The 23,837-nt window shown below is 36.7% G+C and overlaps 2 protein-coding genes across 6 annotated transcripts; one reads left to right on the top strand and one right to left on the bottom strand.

Moving 5' to 3' along the window:
* The first annotated feature begins 428 nt into the window (after positions 1-428).
* Positions 429-3,303, top strand: LOC110627407 (zinc finger HIT domain-containing protein 3). The gene is made up of 7 exons (XM_021773701.2): positions 429-732; positions 838-869; positions 1,756-1,797; positions 2,317-2,403; positions 2,543-2,631; positions 2,702-2,752; positions 2,912-3,303. Exons 1-7 carry the CDS (start codon positions 659-661, stop codon positions 2,933-2,935), a joined length of 399 nt encoding a protein of 132 aa, XP_021629393.1. The 5' UTR covers positions 429-658; the 3' UTR covers positions 2,936-3,303.
* Positions 3,304-3,535: 232 nt separating this feature from the next.
* On the bottom strand, positions 3,536-22,357 carry LOC110627406 (transcription factor PIF1). 5 transcript variants are annotated; one of them, XR_006348077.1, is made up of 9 exons: positions 21,975-22,357; positions 21,774-21,887; positions 20,853-21,684; positions 7,765-7,860; positions 7,610-7,675; positions 7,359-7,424; positions 5,908-6,295; positions 5,379-5,457; positions 3,536-3,990 (listed from the first exon to the last, which is right to left on the bottom strand). XR_006348077.1 is itself a non-coding variant. In XM_021773699.2 (9 exons), the coding sequence occupies exons 2-9, from the start codon at positions 21,860-21,862 to the stop codon at positions 3,983-3,985; spliced, it is 1,644 nt and encodes a 547-aa protein (XP_021629391.1). In that variant the 5' UTR covers positions 21,863-21,887; positions 21,965-22,352; the 3' UTR covers positions 3,536-3,982. The 5 variants fall into 5 exon arrangements, 4 of the variants coding, with proteins under 4 accessions (XP_021629391.1, XP_021629392.1, XP_021629390.1 ...); XM_021773699.2 differs by having other exon boundaries at positions 5,908-6,315; positions 21,965-22,352; XM_021773700.2 differs by having other exon boundaries at positions 5,908-6,315; positions 21,774-21,828; positions 21,965-22,352.
* Positions 22,358-23,837: the final 1,480 nt, after the last annotated feature.

The raw sequence follows: 23,837 nt of genomic DNA, 5'->3' as shown, positions 1-23,837 counted from the left end.
TCATTAACAATGTTATTTTTTTAAACAAATACTATTTAATTTTTATAATATATAAAAATTTATTAATTAATTATTTAATTTTAAAAATATATTAAATTATTACTAAAATTTTAAAAAATCTATTAAATTTCTCAAATTTAATTATTAAGTGTCAATTTAAAAGGTTTCAATATAAAAAAATATAAAAAAATTAATTAGTATAAATTTTTATAAAATTAAAAATTAATTAATAAGTTTTATTATATAAAAAAACTAAATAATAAAAAATAAAAATTAAAGATTAATTAATAAATTTTAAAAATATTAAAAATATTTTAATATATTTTTAAATAATATAAAACTAATTAATAAATTTTTCGATATTATAACAACCCAATGGTTAATTTTTTCTTTTTTTAAATCCAATCCAAGTCAAATTCCATTTTACACTCTACAAATTCTGTCCTAGTTCGGTTGAGTCCAGTACCAATCCCTACGTGCTACGAAGGGTTGTTTTGGCGGTTTGGCAACCAGCCCTTCCTTCTATGTTCCAAAATCGAAGCTACAAGCTAGAATAGGAGCAACGAACTCGGCGGCGTCTGCCACCGTGGGAAGCTGATTCTCTCGGCTCTGCCATCGCCATAATAATTGATTTGGAGTTTTACAGCTGAAACAGGTTATGGGTCCTAAACAATGCCAAGTCTGTAATGAAGCACAATCTAAGTACAAGTGCCCTTCATGTCTTGCTCCCTAGTAAGCAACGCTAAAACAGACCCAGACCCAGACCCATCCATCCGTCCTTTTTTTTTTTTTTTCTGATTCTTGTTTTTGTTTAATTTATTTTTTTTTTTTCTGCAGCTGTTCTCTGGTTTGCTTCAAGAAACACAAAGGTCCCATCTTTCAATTTTATTTTCATCTTTCTGTTTCATTTATACTTATCAGTAAAACTTGGTAGAAATTGAAGGTGATCAAGAGATTTCCAAAAAACTGGAAAAGAGTGGGGAAGGAGAAAAGAAAAATATGAATTTTTAGGTTTCTCAATTCAGAACTTTTGCCTCTTTGCTAGTTCGTTAGTGAATTTGCATTTGAATTTTTGAGTTTCTTGATTGTAGTTACACAACGAGAGAGAGACTGTATGTGTGTGTGTCATTGTGCTTGAGAGAGATGAATTTCCGTGCTTGTTTTGCTGCTTGTACTCTTAATGGATTATGTGAAACATAATTTGAAGTAGGGTATTTTGCTATTGCCAAGCTTCATACTGGAGTTATATATTTGGACTTGTAAATTTCATACTTTACTTTCATAGAAAAATGTATTTATTGCACAATAAATTGGGGGTTCTTGCTCAAGGGCTCAAATTATGCTATCTTACGGAATAGAGCAAAGTGATGATAATGAAGTTATAATTTCTGTGGCTAGATGGTGATTATTGCTTAGTAATCATGATATTCTAAACATAAAGGATGATGATGAGACAAGAAGAATTAAACTTGCTGTTTTGATAAATTAGAATCCAGACGTCGTGGTGTGTGTGTGTGTGTGTGTGTGTGTGTGTGTGTGTGTGTGTGTCTGTGTTCTTTGAGTGAAAGTTCAAGTCCAGTCTGTTTTCTATGTAAAGTTCTCTAGATTTCGTGGAATCAAAGAGTAAGCATAATAGCTAAGTTCAGTATAGAAATCTAGGATTATTTTGTAATTTGCACTATAAATACATTATCATCAATGACAGCAACTTGTTATTAGAAATAAGGACTGATTCAGTGTAAATGAATCATGCAGAAATCCCTTGTGCTAAGCCAGTGTCTAAAGAGGAAAAATCAAGTAAGAATTCTGTTGCTCAATTACATGATTCTGGTACATTGCTTTATTCATGTTCTTGTGATGATTTTCATTCATTCTTAGATCTTAGTCTTAAATTGATCTGCTGTCCATGATAATGCTAAGTTATCTTTGTTCGTTAAGTAATTATATTCTTTCTCACTTCCCAATCCTTATATTATCTATGTGCTGCTAAGCCACTATATTCACTGCTTTGCTTTATTTTTCCATCTGCAGATAATTTTAAGGAAATTGAGAAAATGCTGGTTCCCATTTTGTTAATACTTAAATCGTCAGCCATTCACTGCTTTGCTTTTATTTTCCCAGCTGCAGATAATTTTAAGGAAATTGAGAAAAATGCTGGTTCCATTTTGTAAATAATTAAATTGTTATTGGAGCGCTTGCTCGTGCTTTAAAATTATTTTTCTGCTGTTATAATCCATTACTCTCATTACATGGAAATTAATTCAAGAATATTTTCCTGGAACTTTACTAATTGCAACTGATGATCAAATTTGTCAGCTGCTGATCCACAGTTGCCAGTAGAAAGGCCATTAACAGTTGATGATGCTAGTGAGGTGCTGCAAAAGCCACAGCTAGAATCTATAGGTACAATTTTATAATGAGATTGCAAAAACATTCCTTTAGCATGTTTATAGTAATAAAAAGGAAATGCATTCATCATAACAAATGTTTTACAGAGCAGGAAGACCATAGTTTCCCTTTTGATAAGTTCCTTTTGGTGCAGCTTCTTCCAGTGAAATTCGCGATGCTTTGAAGGATGAAAGTCTTCGGAAACTTATACATAGTATCAATTGTGCACGAGATCCTCAAAGTGTGAGTATTTTAATTTCCGCTTAAATGGGAGGAAGTAATCCTTCTCAAATCTTTTGTTACCATTGGTCAGGAGCTTGACAAAGCTATGGGAGGGGAGGCATTCCGCATCTTCACAGACAAGGTATTTTAGAGTTTTATCTTAGTACCATTGTCAAGTCGTATCATTGTTCAATCATTCTTTAAGTACTGGTGAAATAGTGGTGATGATACCCAATTTGTTACATTGGAAATTTGAATGTTCTTTTGACATTAAGCAGTAATTTGTTTTCTCTTTTCTCAGATTTTATCTGCCATAGGTCAATGACTGAAAGTGTTTTGACGGCAAAAGAAGAATATACTGGTTTTGCAGTTAAAGTTTCGGTTTTGGTGTGCATGCTTAAATCTCTGCTGCTCAGAGTGAGTTGAATTACTGGAAGATGGAAGAAAATGGTGCAGGATCTTATGTTTGATTTTCTTGTCCGCAAAAAAATTGTCTCTACTGAGTTGTGCTGTACTGGACTAAAGACTGCCAAAAATGGATTTGCCCTGTAAACAAACCACAAGAAGTCTCTCTTTCCTCTTTCTTTCAGTATGTATATCCTCTTCCGAGAGTTGGGATTTGAATAGTGGGCACTGGTTGCTAAATTCATGTTTTAACATGGTATGCAAACATGTTATTTCTTGTGTGGCCAAGTCTGCTTAAAGAAGCATAGAGAATGCGTTGACTTGAAAGATATATGACCAATCTAAAAGCTTGTCATAGCAACACAATCTACTATTATAGGTACAGAAAGAGCTTATCTGCTCGTTTAGTTGAAAAGGGCTAATAGATCATTTATGGACTCTTTCAGAACCAGTTGACCAGAAAACAACAATAAATGTGCAATTACCAGCATCCTCCAGCCTGGGCTTTGCCTACTCAACATTCATTCAGACATATTTATATTTCATTAAATTCTATCATTTAACCATATTTCACAGGTTTGAGCAAAAAGAATATGGCAAAAAATAAAATAAAATAGAGGTAGATGACAAATTGACAACAGCTAAAATACACAGAAAATTTCAAATCTATTGGGAGGAGGGGTGGGTATGATAATTACAAATCAGCTGCGTTATTGTTGTATTAGACAGTCGCAAAAGCTGCTCTGTGATGTTGCTTCTCTTGCACAACAAAACTTGCAGGGCCTTCCATAAGAGATGTGCCCCAAACTTCTGTAATATTTTGCTTAAGCAGAGGTTGTCTACTAGCAATCGTTGGATCAAAAAGTGATACATAATGGACCACCATTCTGAAAGGCCAGCACAAATATCAGCTTAGTGCTGCAAAGTTATAGATCTTTTGGCAACCAGGGAATCCATTAGCGGAAAGTCATGTCCCTGTAGAATATCATCCAGAGAAAAAGTTTAGAGCTGGACTATGAGGATAAACAATCAAAATGAAAGTGCAAATTTTTTAAGAATATTGGGTTCCACTTATTGAAATGAATCTGAAATTTGTGCATGCTGTCAAGTGTCATCGACTCTTTTCATTCATACTTTGATCCAATGCGGAAAAATGAAATGGCTTAATGCTCAATTTTACATGTATAGTCAACGAAGATGGTTAGTAGTTTACTTCCAACTTTTTCATCCAAATTAGTTCAAAATTTTGTATTTAATTTAATTTAGCTTAAATTAGAAAAAAGAAAATAAACAACTTGATTTTTAGATCAATTTTAGGCAAATCAAGAAATTTAAATAAGAGATTTTCATTTTTAAGGTAAACGAAGCTTAAATTAGAACTTTTAGCCTAATTTAGACTCTATAGAATAAATTATACATCTCCAATAAGTATTAAGGGTGAAAAAGATGAGAAAAAGGAGAAAGTGTAAACAAAATGAATTATAGAAGAACAAGTGAAAACAGATTTTAATCGGTAAAAGACAGGAGGAGGCTGATTTAGATGGGAAAAAGCATAATTTAGATGGGAAAGGGCGCTTTCATACGGCGGCAATTCCTTTTACCTATTTCCTACTCTAGTTCAGCCCAATTTGAGAGATGAGCCAAGTGGGAACCTAGCCTTCTTTTTGCACCACAAGCTAAAAAAGAACACCACAAACCAGTCTTATATTGTTCTCAGCCATGTTGCTTTGAAGTGGACATGGTATTAAATACCTGGTCGTCGTGGCAAATAAGAAATTTTACATTTCAAAATTGAAAAAACTATTATTTAGTCCTGATAGTACAGACAAATTTATTAGTTAGTCTCTCAATATTTGGATATATTAAAATGTCTGATATTTTAAAAAATTTATTAATCTCACTTTAATAGTTAAATATTATAAAAAAGTCTAAAATATTTTCAATATGAAAAGATTAATCCATAGGTTTTTTATAAAATTGAGGATCAAATAATGAATTTCTCTAAATCACATGAATTAAATAGTAAAATACTTAACTATTAAAACTAATGAAAAGGCTAATTAGTAGATTTTTTAAAATCTCAAGTATTAATGTAGTTTTCAAAATTGAAAAACCAACTAATAAATTTTTCTAGAATATAAAAATTAAATAATAAATTTTCCTTTAAAATTTCATGGGCTACGTAATATCCATTAAGGTATATTGTAGTGCCAAAACTAGAACCTTTATCAATGGTCACAAGCAAAGAGCAGTATCTGCAGTGTGATATATTCCTGTTTAAACTATTCGTTGTTGTCGCAGGCATCAACACATTACAGTGACTGGTAAAACCTTAAACAAATGGATGAAATGAAGCAGCCTACCTGACCGGTGATGATCAAGATTATCAGCTGCTTGTCCAGCACCCGGTTTGCCGATGCTTGGTTGAGTCATTATTTGGTTCTGCAGATATGAACAGATTTAACTTGTATTAAATAGTTATGGTCCTTGAATGATTAAATGATGCGAAGGGTTAAAGTAAATTAAGAGGAACATGCAATTTTTACATAACTCTACAAATATAAAGGTAAATAAAAATGGAAACGACTTTGGAAGTTCTAAATTAGCTTAGCCTGACATGTCGTTTAAGTAAACAAGCTTAACCCTGAATATTAGCAACACTTAAAATAATTATAGAAAATACAAAAGAGATGATAGAACTAGTAAAGCCTAGATGGGAGATTAAGTGTGTGCATGTATGAGTGAACGCGTACATGCACATATACACTTGCGCACAAGTGCAAATTCCACTCAATAAACAATAGGATGCAATACAACTGTTACCTAAGCACCATAAAGACGACCCATTAAGATTTTCCCAGATGAAAATAAGGTTTAAGGTAAAATAATTACCTGTGATACTGGTATTTGCATGTGCTGCAGACCAAGGTACTGTTGATAAGGATCGGCAAAATTTGGTACTCGTGGCTGGTTTGGATTCTGTGTGCTTAGCATGGGATCTGACTGATTGGTTGCTTGGATTCTGGACGGATCAGGGGGTGGGGCTGGGACAGGGGGCATATGAAAAGCAGGCATAGGGAACCTTGGACCCAAATGAGCTGCAGCAGCCGGTGTAGGCATGGCGGCACCAGCCAGGACATTTGGAAATGGCATCATAGGCCGATTCATGCCCATTTCCACGCCCATGCCCATGCCCATCCCCATCCCCATCCCCATTCCCATCCCCATACCTAATGGGGCCATATACTGCTGGATGCCAGGAAACATCATTGGGACCATGCTGCATCCCATGGACATCATCTGTTGAAATTAATAATAATCTAATTTTGTCATAGATAATGCATAAAATCAGAATTTTCCTTTCATAAAGATATAAAAGCATTCCACACACAAATTTGCATATGCAAGAAGTGATAATCTTCCATATAATCATACTAGAGACACTTCCTACCAAGGAAAGTGCTGAACGTTATATTTTGTGGAACAACTTCTTGAGGCATACAAATTGACAGGTTAGCCACTATTGGCAAAGGATTATGCTCAAGTTGATTCCCCAAAACAAATGCTCAATTTAAAGGCCAACATCCAATTTTATTCCTGCAATTATGGGTCCAGAGAGGAAGAATTTGGGACAGTCCTAACCCTTCTGCAAATTTGTACTAATGGCTACTCCAAAACCCTAGTGGCTGTGAACACTTTTATTATTTCACGATACACTACAAACTACATCTAGTTATGTTATTTATAAAATTTCAACTCTTTCATGACAGAAGCCTTGAGATTAGTTGGTGAATCGCCTAGTCTCTGGTAGACAGAGTATTTATTAACCAAGAAGTATCCATTAAGACATTTTATCCTCCATTTGTTGAAGTTATATGCTTCCTATTCCGTGCTCCTCCGGTGATTCAGAAAAGCATCCACAAACTCAAATATAGACTTGTAATGCTAAAATTCAAACTTCATATTTCATTAATGAAATCAAACCAAATCTTTCTCCGTATAGAAGGCAGACATCAAAATCTAGGAACAGCTCAAGTTACAAGCTGGTTGAGGCTTAGAGAACTACAATCCTCACCTCTTTAATTCTGATTGAAATTATGACACAAAAGAGAACTTGCATGATTCATTTGGTGGATGGATGTGAATGAGGTATTCTTAATGTAGCTAGCTGAACTAGGATATACATGACAAAGCAAAAATAGGATAAAAGCTGGAAGTCAGAGAAGATAATTAAAAAATTTATAGATTCCGAATTCCAAAAAGTCAAGATTTTTCTTGGTGGTGGAGTTGTATCAAACCATATCCCCATAAAACCAAATTACAAAATTAAATAGAAATTTTACCTGTACTTGCAACTGAAGTGATTTCAGGTACTCAATTGCCTCATCCAACATAGAAGCTTTGTCCGACTGCAAATTGATGAGCAATTTATGGTGCAGAAAATAATAATAATAATAATAATAATAATAATAATAATAATAATAATAATAATAATAATAATAATAATAATAACAATAATGAGAATAAGAAGAAGAAGAAGCAGCAGCAGCTACAGGGATCTTTCATGCCTACTATAAATAGAAATGTACAGAACCTTATTGCAACGAGGGATAAGCTCTTGCAAAGCCCTCATCTTTTCATTTATCCGGTCTCGCCTTCTCTGAAAAAATGCAACAAGCATGCAGTAAGGGAGCTGACAATATGGAGAATCAACTAATTTAACAACAATTTTGCAATACAAGTACAAACCCTTTCCGACAGGTTGTGAACTTCTGCAGCACGAGATCTCTTCGTAGATGTTGATCCGCGAGCTTGTCTCTTTGCTTCAGATTCAAACTCAATGTCCTTTGGCAATGACAAAGAAATAGGAAATTAAGTACAGTTATGTGCAAGGTAGAACTCCCGATGCAGGAATGATGATAAGATACAGGACCTTTTTGCACCTCAACAATAGCATAATGCAATATCTAGGTGCCTATGCTGCAAGCTGTCTTTTGTCTAACATAACTTAATCATCTTGGACACCTCTTCTAGTGTCGAGGCACAAACAAAATAAATCTGCAGCTAGACCATATAAATTGTCTACTCATCATATTTTACAACTTAAATCGTATTGCATAGTATCTGCGACATTTGTGATCTTCTGACCGTGGTCTAAATTGTTGAGATTGATTTGTACATTAACAAACTCCCTCACCAATGCAATTGGAAGTGCATCACAGCAGTAGGATTTCTCATAGATGTATATATATTGATACCCTACAGTTGAAGGTTTCTTGTGCCCCCTTCTCTTCACAAAAAGCAAATATTTTTTTTTAAAGTTTTCTTGCACTAGAGGATACCAATTAGCTCCTTTTTTCCGTCAATTTAACATAAAAGATTCCACTATAATGATTGCGAATTTTGAAACCTGTTACTAATATATGGTCAAGTGAATATGAGGTTAGGGATGAAAGCCAAGCTCAGAATCCTTCTTTTGAGAATCATCACATAAATTTATTTTTTCACGGATCCAAACAGCCAAAATAAGTTAATTTCCATGATAATCAGCGATTTTTTGGGGGGAAGAATTACTATTAGGTTCCTGAATTTTAATAAATTCATTAGTTAGTCCTTATAATTATTAAGGACCAAATGAGAGAAAAATTTTATGTCCAAAATACCCCAATTTGTTCTACTCACCCTTTCTCTCTTTATCTTTCTTTTCTCCCTAAATAATATCACTCAAAATCAAAGATGTCCTGTGAGAACTCTTGGGTGTGCAGCCACCAGCATGCGCCTCCACACCCCCTATCCCCCCTTCGGCCATGGAACCATGGGCTTAGCTACATTGCCTTCACCTTCACCACTTTCGTTGAGAGCCACCTCCTCCAACATCCCTAACACCCTTCTCAACAAGAACCACGAGCTCAGCCACCGCCTTCACCTTATTCAGCTCGTTCTTTGATGTTCATCATCCTTGATTGGAATGAGTGAAAATACAGTTGTTCAATTCTGGAAGGCAACAAGACAAAAAAGCAATTCTTTTCCAAGCATGACTTAATTGGAATGAGGGAAAATCGAGCGTCAAATGGAGAATAATCAAATTAGATTATTCACTAGTGCCGCTTTGGAAGTGATGAAAATAGCACTCCTGAGGCAAGTGGCTTTCCACTTTTTCCTTCTTGAATTCGTACAGAGAAAATGACACCTCCTCTCTTCCTTCTCATTTTCCTTACGCGCAAAAGGCTTCCCTCAAAATCCCATGTCTACTTGCTCTATATCTCAAAAAAAGGCCCAAGGGATTTGACTGACCAATTATTGTAGGATATCCACAAAAATTCCATGGCCATAATGATCGAAGGTGGAAGCGGCACAAAGCGAGAATGTGATATTTCTTAAGGGGCATTTTTTACTTTTTTTACTTTAACAAACAAAATCTGTTAAATAATCTAACAAGAGGACTATATAATGATATTTACGAATGATGAGGGACATTTTAACTGAGCTTAAGAATTTGACCAACTAATGAATTTCCTAAAAACTCAAGGGCCTAATAGTTATTCTCTTTTTTTTTTCTTTTTTGTTTTTTGAAAAGAATCCTCCATCCAAAGAGTTCCACCTTAGCCAATAAAGGTAGGCATTCCATCTTTTTTGCTTTTCCCCCCTTTTATTGGTTCGATGGAGACTGAATGCTCAGAATAATACAAATTCTACCCCTGAAAAATTATATGCTTCAGCGGTGATTCCATGTAGGCCCTAACTAAATATAACTCTGTGTTCAGTTTGCCATCACATATATGTATCCTACACAATAGCTAAATATAACTGTGTGTTAAAGTTTCTATAGCTTGCTATTACATATATTTATCCTACATGGAATCACCAAATCACTACATAATTTCTCACCCTACCAGGTCATGAAAATCCCAACGATTATATTTCTGAAATATCCCTTAAACCCTCAAGGACTTGTTTGAGAATCTAGAACCTTCAAGCATAGGTAAGAGAAGTCCCTCCACATGACAAAGACCTAATCTCCCAATCTTTATAAAGAAATTAAGGTATTATTTAAAAATATAACTAATTACGTATAAAAAATAGGATCCTAACATCAGAACATGTGAATCAAAAGTCTTTTCATTTTATCGAACCGGACAGTAAGAAGTTCAATCTATTAAGTACAAAGAATGAGACAAGCAACACTTTTGGTGCTAAGTTTATTAAAGTCTAGAATGGACAAACCGACCTCCTCAAAGACCAGACAGACTGACCTTCTCAGAAACCCGTATTACAACAAGATTTTGATCGCCGACATTGGTAACTGGAAGGAACTCATTTCTATGTAGGTTGGATAAGCCCGGCACGACCCGATAAAGTCATGGTAAAGATGTCGATCTCCTATGAGCTAGTCGCCTCCTTGATACAGCACAAGGATTATAAGTGCGCGTGTAGAGGATACGAACCGGCCAACCCTGCATTTATTGTCCTATAGCCCATCATTAATGTACTGCCTGACACACCTACACAAAAGTATTCCTGCCCCATCAGAAGGGGACACGGCACCAGGAGAATCAATTTTATTGAAAGATATTTATATCATGGTTTTAAATAACGGCCGTTATGTTATGTAACAGCTATTATTTACAGGTTTTTGAGCCTGTCGTGGCCATTAAGGCCTGTAAATAACGGCATGAAAATTTTGTTGTTGTAATGGTCGTCATGGCCGTTACGCAAAGGTAATGACCGTTATCAGCCGTGATGTAACAGCCATAATGGCCACTACTTTCCTTACCAATAGGTCAACACCAGCCTTTGTATGTATTATTAAAGGGGAAAAAAACTGATTTCTCTACTTCTTCTCTTTAACCTTTTGTCTTTCTTTACTCTTTACTACTTTGTATTTTCGCCACAATCAGCAAGCCAAGCAGTCCTCCATCCAGCACTCTCTCCACTTCTTCGGAGTCTAGACTCTAGCTCTAGGCTCTAGCGTTCTTCCATACTTATTTCCAGCTTCCATTTCAACTTTTCAAGTAAAAAATGTCATATTTCTCTTAAATTTTTTGATAGCAGCTTATATACTTAAATTTCTACTCAAAAACCTACCCTAAACGATCATTCTGGTAGTATTAATTGAGGTAAGTTACTATATATAATGTTTAAAATTTATGTATTTTATATTTATTTGATATATTTGTACTTATTATTAAATTGTATAACTTATTTTTCATTATATCTTTCAATATATTTTAATTCATGAACTTTACAAATTTTTTTAAAAAATTTGTGCCGCGAGAGGCCGTTACCATTACGTTATGAGCCTGTTTCTGTAATACCCGGCTAGAATCCGGCATCGGGATTTCTACCTTCCGGCGGAATCTCCGTTGGAATCTAGAATTTCTGAAGATGCCAGAGGCTTCTAGAGGGGTAAAATGTGTTTCTAAAATGTTTTTACTGATTTCATGGTTTTAAATGAAAATGAATTGAGTTTTGAAAAGAAAAGACCAAGGAGGCGTTTGCCAGGTTCGGCCGCCGAAAGTGAAGTTCGGCCGCCGAACATGGAAAGGCTTCGGGAGCGCCTTTGGCCTCCGAAAGTCTTGTTTGAACGAGCCAAGGTTCGGCCGCCGAAAGTGAGGTTCGGCCGCCGAACATGCATGAGTTTAGGGGGCACGTTAGGCTGCCGAAGGTCTTCGACCAGGCCACCTATAAAAGGCCCTCAGATCGGAAATGGGAGAGTTTTCTCCCCATTCCCGAGCTCAGGTGAGTTTTTGTCCTTCCTTGGCCGTTTTCATGTTTTTCTTCATCTCCTTCATGTTTTCATGAGTTTTATGGTTATTTTTGAAGAGTTTTAAGCTTAGATCGAAGTTTTGAGCTTTTGGAGCTTGGATTCTCCACACCTCCGAGTTAGAGGTCGCACCAACCCTCAATCTTCAAGAGGTAAGTGTAGATCTTTGCTTCCCTAGTGTTTTTATGAAGTTTTATGAAGGTTTTATGTTGATGATGGGTAGATATGCATGTTTAGGCTTTTGTGGGTTTTATGCCCAATGTATGTTATGTGATGTTGTGTTGAGGAGTTTAAGCTAGTTTCCTTGCTCTCTTTGCTTGTGGGAGTGTGTATGCATGCTTGGGAGAGAGTATGTGAGGCTTGGGGGTTGTTTTGTGAGGTTTGGGAGGCTGGTATGCGAAGGCTGAGTTCTGGATGAACCCAGGTTCGGCCGCCGAAGGTGGTTTCGGCCGCCGAACGTGCCTATGGATGCATGGTTTGGCCGCCTAACCTTACCCCCGAAAGTTGAGTTTTGGCTTGAAAGCAGACTTTCGGCCGCCGAAGGTAATGTTCGGCCGCCGAAAGTGCCTGACTTTCGTCTCTGGAGAGAGGGTTCGGCCGCCGAAGGTGCCGCCGAACCTACCCGAGTTTCGTCTCTGGAAGGGACTTTCGGCCGCCGAAGGTGCCGCCGAAAGTGCCCTGTCCAGCCATTTCTTGGGTGTTTCCTATGCATGTTTTAGTGATGTTTAGAGGGGTTTTAGGGGGTATGCTTATGAGTTGTTAGAGTGTGTTTGGCACCTCATTCGAGTCCACCTGTGTAAGATCGGACCCGAGGGACCGAGGAGGCCAGTAGTGCTAGCAGTTGCAGAGTCAGTCAGCGTCTGCCAGGAGGTGAGTAGAACTAAACCTAATCTTTTATGTACGAAATATAATGCCTAAAGCATGTTCATGCATCATGTTTATATGTAATAGGTTGTTTGCACTAGTTTCACGAATATGGCGCATTGCATTATTTGATGTTGATTCAGGAGGTTCGGACCAAGGCGACTTCAATAGCCCATATCTGTCATTGAGTCTTGGGTGAGTCTCTTGAGAGCCGGACAAGTACATATAGGAAAGTCCTTGTGAGCTCTCTGTGGACTAGACACCCTGTCATGTATGTGAAAGTCCTGTGTGAGCTCCTTTGGGGGAGCCGGGCACCGACAGGGGGATTTTTGAGGTCATGTCTGATCCTTGAGAGTAAAGGATGCTAGCAAAGAAAAAGGAACTCTCTAAAAACAGTCCGTGGGGAATATTTATCTGCATGAACCCCGAGACGGACCAAGTTATGTGATTTCTTTGTGATATGACGCATTTCATGAGAGCATGTAATTAATGAACTGTTTTCTATGTTTCTACTCACTGGGCTCTTGTAGCTCATCCCTTTCCCTTAACCCCAGTTTTGCAGGGGCAGAGTCAGTAAGCCAGAGTAAGTCAGAAAGAGCTATGGAGATAGAAGAGGTTCAAGCATGGGTTGCCATGTTTGGTTGTAATAGCTTAGTTGTGTTTTGTTTATGTATAAGAGATGATATGTTATGTAATGCTATGTATGCTTTTATAGCTTAGTTGTGGACATGATGATGATATTTGGACTTTTGTATATTAAGGATATGTATGAATGGATAGGGTATGGTTTATGATGAAAGAGCTTATTAAAGAGATAGAGCCAAGTAAGAAAAGTATAGATATGTCATGTGTTGTAGCATGAGATGTGTAGAATTGTGCTTTGCCTAGAGTGTTGGTTAATCCCTTTTTGTTATGCATGATCTTAAGAAAATGTTTTAATGTTATGAGTTTTGAATGGCCCGTGAGGGAAGAAAGGGTTCCAATCCCTTGACCCAAAGCGGATATGTTTTAAAGCAAGCTTGATGACCCTTTTGGTATGAGGTTCTATGTTTTCATGCATAGGTCAAGCTGAGGTAAGGAAAACAAGTTTAAAGGTTTTTTTTTATGAGACCAAAGCTTAAGTTTTATGAAAAAGCTTGATCATGCACGGGATTATACCTAGAGCTCAGGATGTATAGAGGCTTACTACGGGTCCCGGCGGCCTTAAGCCGATCTGGATCCTAGTGCCGAGCAGTTTGGGGCCGTTACAAGAGGGGTACCGGTTTCCGGGCTGTTACAGTTGGTATCAGAGCAGGTAACGTGACAGAGGTTTCGTTACAGTTTCCGTTACAAGCGGCCACGACCGCGATTTGAAACCATGATTTATAAACCAAACTAAACCAAAAAAAAAGATCTCTCCTTCTTTGAAAAAGGACCCATCTCTCTTTCCGTCACATGGAGGGAACCCGAAACAAACCTCTATTCTCTTCTCTGTTTTACTTCTCTTAACTCCAGTAAGTTTCCAGATCTGACTTGAGTGTCAGAGGGTCCCCACCGAAAACTCATTCGATGGACCCCTGACCGTCTTCTTCATTTTACAGGACCCCTTCCTTAAAACTAAGCTTGGAGAGACCCAACTGATTGATCACAGATCAATGATCAATCCAGCGAATCAAACATCTGCCTAGGTGTTCTCATTTAGACGCCCCGCTAGATCTTAGCCTTATCAAGTTGGCACAGTCTGTGGGAACGAAGGAGACTATCTTATCACTGGAGTTTCCAAACAAAACCCGTTGAGATTCACATGACAAATCAAGAAAAACTAATAGCCAAACAGCAAAAAAGGACCAAAGGAAAGAGAGATGGTAAAGGCCCAAGAATCGCTAACAAGATCTAAAAACCACACAGTAAAAGTCAGAAAAAGGCCGATGCCAATGTGAGAAGGGAATGCGACACAAGAGCAATCCGCCTAGCGTGAAAGAGAGGTGACATGTGTGAGTTAACCAAACTACAGAGTTATCTCTTTAGTTCAAAGTATTTTTGTCATCATACTAGTTTCAAACAGTAATCCTTCTGAATATATGCTTGGGCATGATAGTATTTTAGAAACAGCTTAAAAAGCTTTCAATCGGTGATTAATATTGATATGAATTCCTTAAAAAGAGTAGTATTTGCTCAAGCATGTTGCTATGAAAATTAAAAAAGCTGTAGAATGATTTACACATGATAAACATTATTTATTAGATTCTTTAGAATTATATGAGATGATATTGTTGGACAAAATTAATATTTTGCATTCAGTTGAAATATGAAGCTAAATATCTAGCTGTTCAAATTAACAACGAGCATTCTTGTTAAATATACTCTGTGTAACCTTTTATTTTGCAAATAAATGTTAAAAGCAAGAACAATGCTAATAAACCTAAAAGGCCCAGCCATAAAATCAGAAGACCTCAATGAGGTAGGTAACCGGTCTCGAAAATGAGACCGCCGGCACTATAAAACCGGTTGAGAAGATGAATATCTCAATGAATTAGGTGATCAATCTTAGAAATAAAACCGTCGGTACCACAAAACTAATTGAGGAAATGAAAACCTCAATGAGGTGGTGACCGGTCTCGAAAATAAGACTGCCGGCACCACAAAATCAATTGAGCAAATGAAGACCTCAATGAGATGCGTGACCGGTATCAGAAATTGACCTCCGGCACCAAAAAGTCGAGGTGAGGAAAAAGAAGTCTGAAAACAGACCAGTGAGCCAAAGAGCTCGAATTACAAAGAGCAAAAGCGCTCGGATGAGATCTAATGCCAAGTACCAGAAAGTCCCCTCCAAAGGGAGTACGGATTGACAACACACAATGACAAGGACTGAGCATGCCCCACAAAAAACACAAGTCTAAAATGCTTGGACTAATGTCGAGGGCAAAAAGCCCGAAATCTCCTTAAGAGGAAATGGCCCAAAATGAAGAATCAGGGCTTTGAGCTCCAAAATGCTTAAGGGCAGATAGCCTAGAGGAGTAAAAACGCTCGGAAGAAGCTTGAAGGCAAAAAGTCTAGAAAGCGAATAAAGGCGAAAATAGTGCGAAAAGCACTTGAGGGCAAAAAGGTCCAGAAATTACAAAGAGCTAAAGAGCTCGAAAAAAAAGAAAAGAATTAGTGCTAAAAAGGTCAGAATATCATATAGAGAGCCAAAAGAGCTCAGGTGAAAAATCAGGGCTTTGAGCCCTAAAATGCTTAAGGTCAAATAGCCCAGAGGAGCAAAAATGCTCGGAAAAAATTTAAGGGTGATAGAGCCAAATTTAAACCCATTTTCTATATTGTTATTTATGTTAATTTACACAATTTCTACCTAATTTTGTGGTTTTAATCTTATTTTGTAGAAAATTGTGTAAAAAGGGCAATTTGGTAAAAATGACCTTAAAACTGCCCAAAAGAGAACAAGCTGGTTTGCCCAAGTCTGTTTGCCCAAATCCAAGTTGAAGTTGAAATGGGAGAAAAATAATCTGCTAATTGACCAGACTGTTTGCCCAAACAGACTAGGCAAACAGACCAGCAGGACAGAAGTAGTGCACAGACAAAATGGAAGACAGACGGTTTGCCCGAGCTGTTTGCCCAAACAACCCGGGCAAACAACACTTGCACCAGCAGACAGCACATTGTGGAAAATTCAAATTTTGAATCTTCAAAAAGTCTTCTTCACACCAAACACGTGAGGACAGCTCAACAACCCTTCAAGGCACTTTAATGCTCAATCCCACATATTTAGGAAGCCAAATCTCATCAAGATACAATTATCTTCCAAGAATTCAACTCCAATTGGGAAAAGGAATCCAATCCAAACAAGGAAACTAGGGCAGCCCTTCATCTATAAATAGACAGCAAACCATCAATCAAAGATATCTCCATCTTTGGATCTCCAATCTTGGGAATCAAGGCCAGCAGCCTCGTGCGCCTCCAACCGCACCAGCCGGCCCTTCCTCTACCTTTTTCTTGCTTTCTTTCTTTTCTTTTATGTTTGTTTAAGCCATGAGTGGCTGAAACCCTTACTTCTAGTTGAAGATTAGGTGAAACTTTAGTTGTTTATGGATTGGAAGATTAGGTGAAACTCTAGTTGAAGATTAGGTGAAACTTTAGTTGTTTATGGATTGGGAGATCTGAACATATTACGTTAATATTTTATTTATCAATATTTATGCAATTTGATGCTTAATTCTATTGTTGCTTTGTTATTTAGATCAATAGGGCCCATTGATTCTTGATTGCAAAGTGATAATTTATTAGTTTGGATAGTTTGAAGTCCGTAATTGCTTGAATTATTAGAACACAAGTAACCTGGTGTAAAAACCTAGGAAATTGCATAATCTAGCAATATCACCATACGTTTGAGTAGCGAGAATTATGTCTCTCTATTTCTTAATGCAATTAACAGTTGTTAGATGCCAAAGGCCCAAGAACGTTCCTTGGCAACTTGTTGATTAGTGATTAATTAGAGGACGTTCCTTAATTAACCTATGCTTAAGGAGGGATATGGAGGTGAAAAGCGTCTTCCACCTCCATAACTAATTTATTGAATCAAATAAAGAAATCTTTGTGTCAATGATTAATCCCAACAATTAAAGTGGATTCTATTCTTCAACTAGAGCTTTTCTCATATTGAATTCTCTTTATTTTATTACTTGCTTTACTTTGCTGTTTTTTAATTCTAATTTAGTCATCAAACTTCAAAACCCCCAATTTACTTTCATTGTCCATTTATTTACTTGGTCTTGATTAGGAAAATAAGTAAGTATCAATTCCCTATGGATTCGATCCTTTTGCCACTATCTACAGTTGTAAAATTGTGGATAACCAAAAAGGTTATTTTTGACCGGCTTCAACAACCGCACAGTCAGAGGGCAAATAGCCCGGAATGCGAATAAGGGAGAAAATAACTCGAAAAGCACTTGAGAGCAAAAAGATTCGAAACTTACGAAGAGTCAAAGAGCTCGAAAGAAAAAATTAGTGCTAAAAAGCCTGAAGTATCATATAGAGAACCAAAAGAGCTTAAACGAAAAATCAAGGCTAAAGAGTTCGAAAAAGAGCTAAAATGCTCGTAAAAATAGTTAGGAGTAAAGAGTCCGGATGATATAGAAAACCAAAGAGCTCGAACGAACGTTCAGGCTAAAGAGCCCAACAAAGAGCCAAACCGCTTGTGAAACCAATCAGCTGAAACGCTTATTAAAAGATCCAGAGCTTAAATTCCGGAAGACGCCTAAGAGTAAAATACTTAGAAGAAGACCCAAAAGGGAAGACCATTAAAGTCAGGTCGGAAAGATAAGGATAAAAGAGCACACCATTAAGGTCAAGTAAAAAAAACAAGGATAAAAGAGCAGAGCACCCAAGTCAGGGTAAGACTTTTCATGAAAAAGGCCACCAAAATCAGATATCCAGAAAGGATGATTATCAAGATATAAAATTTACTCTCTCGGTTCGGTCTATGTTAAGTTAACCAATTCCATTGATCGCACTTTCTTTCGAAATTCATAAGCGTCAACCAAACGAATAGGTGGCGTCGAATTAGCTGGACGGGTTCCCTTCTCCGACGGTCATAAATAACTATCGAAGAAGCGAAAGAGCAACCGATAACATATAAAAAATAGGACCTCCCAAGATAATGACATGTGTACACGTGAATCGAAAGCCTTTCTATCTGATCAGACCAGACAGTAAGAAACCCGACCTATTGAATCCAAAAAATAGACCAACAACAATTCTGAGTTTTTCAAAGCCTGGAATAGATAAATCAACTTCCTCAAAGACCGGAGAGGACTGACAGACCGACATCTTCAAAAGCTCATACTATAAAAAAGCTTTGAACGCCGATGTAGTCGACCTCAATAACCGGAAGGAACTCATTTCTATGTAGGTCGGATGAGTCCGACACGACCTAATAAGGTCAGGGTAAAGATGTCGACCTTCTATGAGTTGGTTGCCTCCTTGGGACAACACAACATCATAAGTGCGCATGTAGAGGGTACAAACCGGCCAACTCTGTATTTATTGTATTTATTGTTCTATAGCCTATCATTAATATACTGTCTGACATACTTGTACAAAAATATCCCTGCCCCATCAGAAGAGAACACAACATTAAGGCATCAACTTTATTCAAAGATATTTATACATCGAACTAACCCTCAAAAATGAATCTTTCCTTCTTTAAAAAAGGACCCATCTCTCTCACAGTCTCTCCCCTGTCACACAGAGAGAACTTGAAACCACTATTCTCTTCTCTTCTCCGTTTTACTTTCTTTAACTCTACTAAGCTCTCAAATCTAACTTGAACGTCAGAGGGTCCTCACCGTAAACTCTCTCGGTGGATCCCTGACCGTATTCTTCATTTTACAGGATCCCTTCCTCAAAGCCAAGCATTGAGAGACCTAACGGACCGATCACAGATCGATGATCATTCCAGCGAATCAGACATCTGCCTAGATGTCCTCATTTGGACTCTCCACCAGATCTCAGCCTTATTAATAACTAATAAATTAGTGTGCATCCAAAGCTAATAAATTGTAACTTTGTAATATTGAAGTTGTCTTTATGATTATGAAGTTTTGAATTGGATCTATATAATCATAACGAAATGCAAGTTAAAAGTAAATAAAAACGATTATTATTCATCTAAATTGGACATGAGTTTTCCAACAATAACACTCAGGTTTTCCAACAATAACACTCAGGTCACATTGCCTTATTTTTGGCACAGCCAAAAAGGTAATTTGTAGTAGAGCCCTTGAGGTTGTCCTGAATCCCGATCACATGAACAGGCTAAATTGTACCAAAGGGGTATAATTTGTCATTTTGTTAATATTCATGTACCGAAGAAATAATGTTTTGTATTTCAATGAAATTGAACTACAAGCAAAAGCACAAATAAATAATCTACACAAGAACTAAGAAATCCAATAGCAACTTGCATTCATTAACCATCATGGAAGTTACTCTATTAACAACAACGTTCAGAATTTTATTTTATTATTACAAAAGAAACTTTTGCATAAAATTTATGCATTAAAAATTAAACACTTGACTTCAATAATAATAATAATAATAATAATAATAATAATAATAATTGATGATCAAAAGAGACTTATTTTGTCTCAGAGAAACAAGCAGTGCTAAAAAAAAGGAGAAACTTTGCCTAAACATCACCTAATTATTCAATTCAATTCAATTCTTATAAATTTATACATAATCTTAATATTTTTTAGCTAAATGGTTTTAAATTAAAAAGAATTAAAAATTTCAATTACTAACCAGTTGCAGTGACTGCAGCTTAAACCAAAAAAGTAAAAAACGAATTAATGTTAATCAAGGAAAAGGAAAAAACCGTTGAGAAAAGAAGAAGAAAAAACATATCCAAAAGCAAAAAGACAGGCGGGAAATAGGAGGAGAAAAACGCAATTCCCGTGACACGCGCCGTCAATGGACGCACCATAACAATTAGTGGAGTAATTTTTTATCTCCGTGAGACATTGTGTACTGCAACTTACATCATCTCCCGTCAAATCAATCAGAAAAAAACGTTTTGCTATTCTCACCACAAACAACGCAACCACGTGTACGAACACCGGGCTCTACAATTACTCAAGAGACACACACACCACCAAAATTCCATTAACATGCACCGAACGCCCCTCCTCCTCTTCTTGGCTTTTTTTGTTTTTTCCAATTATTCTTTTTTTTTATGACCCCTCGTTTATGATGACTCCTGTTGTTAAAAAAAAAATGAAAAACTCTTCTAAAATTATATAAAATTTTAAATTTATTAAAATAAATTAATCAATTGAATTTAAGTGAATTTTCTTAATTTCAAATCGAGAATATAATTTTAAATTTATTAAAATAAATTAATCAATTGAATTTAAGTGAATTTTCTTAATTTCAAATCGAGAATTGTGCTCGCGTCAATCAATGTCACTGTCGACAAGCACAACAGCCAAGACCCGAGAACCACTTCATAAGACGAAAAAAATAAAAGAAAGTAAGATTTGATAGCTATCAACACTTTAATTAATATATATAAATTTTAATGTAATATTTAATTAATAATTATTAAATTCATTCTCTCGCACTAAATTAAGAAAAGAACCAAAACAAGCAACAATAGTAAAACACGAACATGCCGGATATGGTAGTTCAAAACATTATGCTAAACTCAGTAATTAACTCGAGAACCGAGACTCACCTCGCTGTGATACTCCGTGTCCTCTTCCCTAATTCCCTTGCGCTTCCGATCCTCCGTTGCCGGCTTACGAGCAGGTGGTTCTGCGCTCGCGCTGGAGCCACCGGGTGACGAAGTCACTGTCATTTCACACGTCATCGTATCCTTGTTATTACTCCCACCTGCTTGAGAAGAGGTACCGGCTACTGCAGTGACGCTCCTGGTCCCGCACGCATTTTCGCCGCTGGATACGCCGGTAGTACTCCTAGCGACCGCCGCCTCTGAAATTCTAGACTCAGACCCCATCGCCGGTGTGTCGCTGGAATCTACAACTGTCGACTCTCTCAACACGGTTTTTAAATTGGACGGTCCTGATTCCGATAGGCCTCCCCTCGGTCTATGCCTGGAGAAGTACGCGAAGTTCTGCACCACCTCTGCTCTCCTCGTCGGTGGTATAGGAGGTCTAGAAGCCGTGGCCGCAGCGGTCGTGGGAGAAAACGCCAGCTGCGGGCGAGTCTCTAGATTGAGAGTTGAACGCGTGGGAACGGCGCTGGTAGTTGTGGTGGTGGAAGTGACGCAGGTAGTGGAAGGATAGAGGAGATCGGCGCACAAATCTTGGTCAAAGTTAGTATCATTGAGAGGGTAATGAAGCCAAGAGGACATCTCGTCTTCTTGCATGAAAAGATGCTGGTGCTGTTCATGTGATGACGGGATCTCCCTAGGGGTTGATCGGTCGACGGGGAGCACAGCGTCGTCGTATTTGTGGTGCTGAGATTTCTTAAGGGACATTTGGGTTTGGCTCTGCACAACCACCTGGCCATCCTGCCATAGCAGCTCCATGATCTCGTCCTCCGACCTATCAATTTCAAATCGTAGGGATTCAGAAACGAAGAATTTCAATTAAAAAAAAGAAAAGTAGAATAGAAATAGAGAGAAAGGGTTTACGTGATTGATTTTTTAGGACGAGGTAAGGTTGAAGAAGAGGGAATTGCGCAGTCGTCTTCCATTTCGAAATCGGGAACATAGCGATTCATTTTACAAAAAAAAAAAATCCAAAAACTAGAAGGAGAAATAAAAATAAAATAAAAGTTAGAATAAAAAAAATAATCAGGAATAATAAGAGAGCAGTAACAAACCTGAACCGACCTAAGCTCACAGAAACAGAGGAGCAGCGAAGAGACAATTGTCAAGGCACAAGGAAGCCGCAAAGCAACACATGTTGGTGAAAGCGTGGGCGATGATTGATGAAACAGATAATTAAGCTTAGGCGCAGCAGCTTTGGCGTTGGTGAATCGTAGCAATATAGTACTCTAGAAAGCTGAGGAGAATGGGGATTGTGTGCATGAAGAGTGATTGGAAAGATAGAAAATCTAAAAAAAATTTCTGGGTCAGAATATTTTCTGTTGGTTGTTCTGTGTTCCTCTGCTTTGCCTTTTGTGTTAATGTCAACTTGCAGAGTAAGGCAGAGGCCCAAAGATAAGGTGTCCCCCTCAGAATAATGTCGAGGAAAAAAGACGAACTTGATTTTTGACAGTATGTACTCGAATCAAATGCAATGCACCCTCTTTTTCTATTTTTTAAATAAAATATATACATATTTAGAATTTGTGGCCATAACTGAGTGAGGCTTATAAGCAATAAATGCTCGATGATGTTTGATTTTTGGAAATGGAACAACTTGAGGCGCGATGAGCTCTACTGTATACTATTTGAATGGGGTGTGCAAAGTTAAAAAAATATATAAAAGGGCTGAATATGTAAAAACTAGTAATTTGAAATTTATTTTTAAAGTTACTTATAAGTAAATAAATAAATTTAATATGTTTAATCTCTAATGATTTAGGGGCGATTTTTTTTTTACGTTAAACTAGTAAGTTGATAAAAAAAACAAAGAACAAATAACATAGGAAGGGCATAGATGTGCGAAAATCCGGCGGAATTGTGCAGACAAATAGTGGGAGGGACCGTGGGCCGTGCACTTACAAGTACCGATACGTTTATGTAATATGTGACCTTCGCTAAACCTAAAAGCTGCAGTCCTAGGAATACTGTCTTTTATTATATATACATATTTTTTTAAAAAAAATTATCAAATACTTTTTAAAGAAAAATAGATCATCCAAATATTTAAAAGAAAAAAATTTAATCAGCAGTCTAAACCCACTAAAAGTTTGTCTGATTTTATTATTAAATACAATTGATATTTGATTACAATTAACATATTTTATATTTTTTATTAAAAAAATTAAGGAAAGAATAAATAGTAATTTTTTTAAAAAAATTGATAAATTAATATTAGTGTAATGATATGCTACTAATGAGATGTCGGTGGCGTGCATGTAAAATTAGCGCGGTGGACGGCGCGCCGAGGTAATTAATTATTTTTAATCTCTTCCTTTTTGCTTATTCCTACTTTACAAAATCTGGATTAATAACAATAATAAAAAAAGAGTCAATGAGTAATCTTTTAACAAACAGATAGTGACAATGGAATTATGTTAAAATTTTAATAATATTGTTAAGTCTTTCTAAATGATTGGGACATGCTCCCTCTAATTTTTGTTGAATTGTTTATTAGCTAGAAATTATCTATTCATTAATCCATTGCATGCCAACTGGGATTTGCTTTTTAAAGCAGATAATGACAATTAACGGAAAACTGTTTCCTGATTGGGACTATTACTGTTAAATTATCTCCCAATATCATTGTCTTTTTATTTTATTTTTAATTAAATATTGATATTGATGATCTGAAATCTAGAAAATAGAATTTTATAATAAGTTCTGTAAAATTGGAAAAAATTTAGATTTAGAGGAGAGTATTTCTCCTTTTATATATTTTCTTTTGTCTGCTAGTGATGTGTAACAGAATGTATGTCATTGGGCCAACTGTTTCTGTTACATTGATATGGTCGTACGAGAAAATCAGACCGCTGCCTCATGCGTAATGGCCCCTGATTCTCCTGGACGCGCGTATGGGTGGTCCCAAGTGAAGGATGGGTAGGTCTT

Source organism: Manihot esculenta, chromosome 12 (genome assembly GCF_001659605.2).
Source record: "Manihot esculenta cultivar AM560-2 chromosome 12, M.esculenta_v8, whole genome shotgun sequence".
Lineage (NCBI taxonomy): Eukaryota > Viridiplantae > Streptophyta > Magnoliopsida > Malpighiales > Euphorbiaceae > Manihot > Manihot esculenta.
Note: the sequence above shows the minus strand (reverse complement) of the source record. Positions and strands in the feature narration are given on the sequence as shown.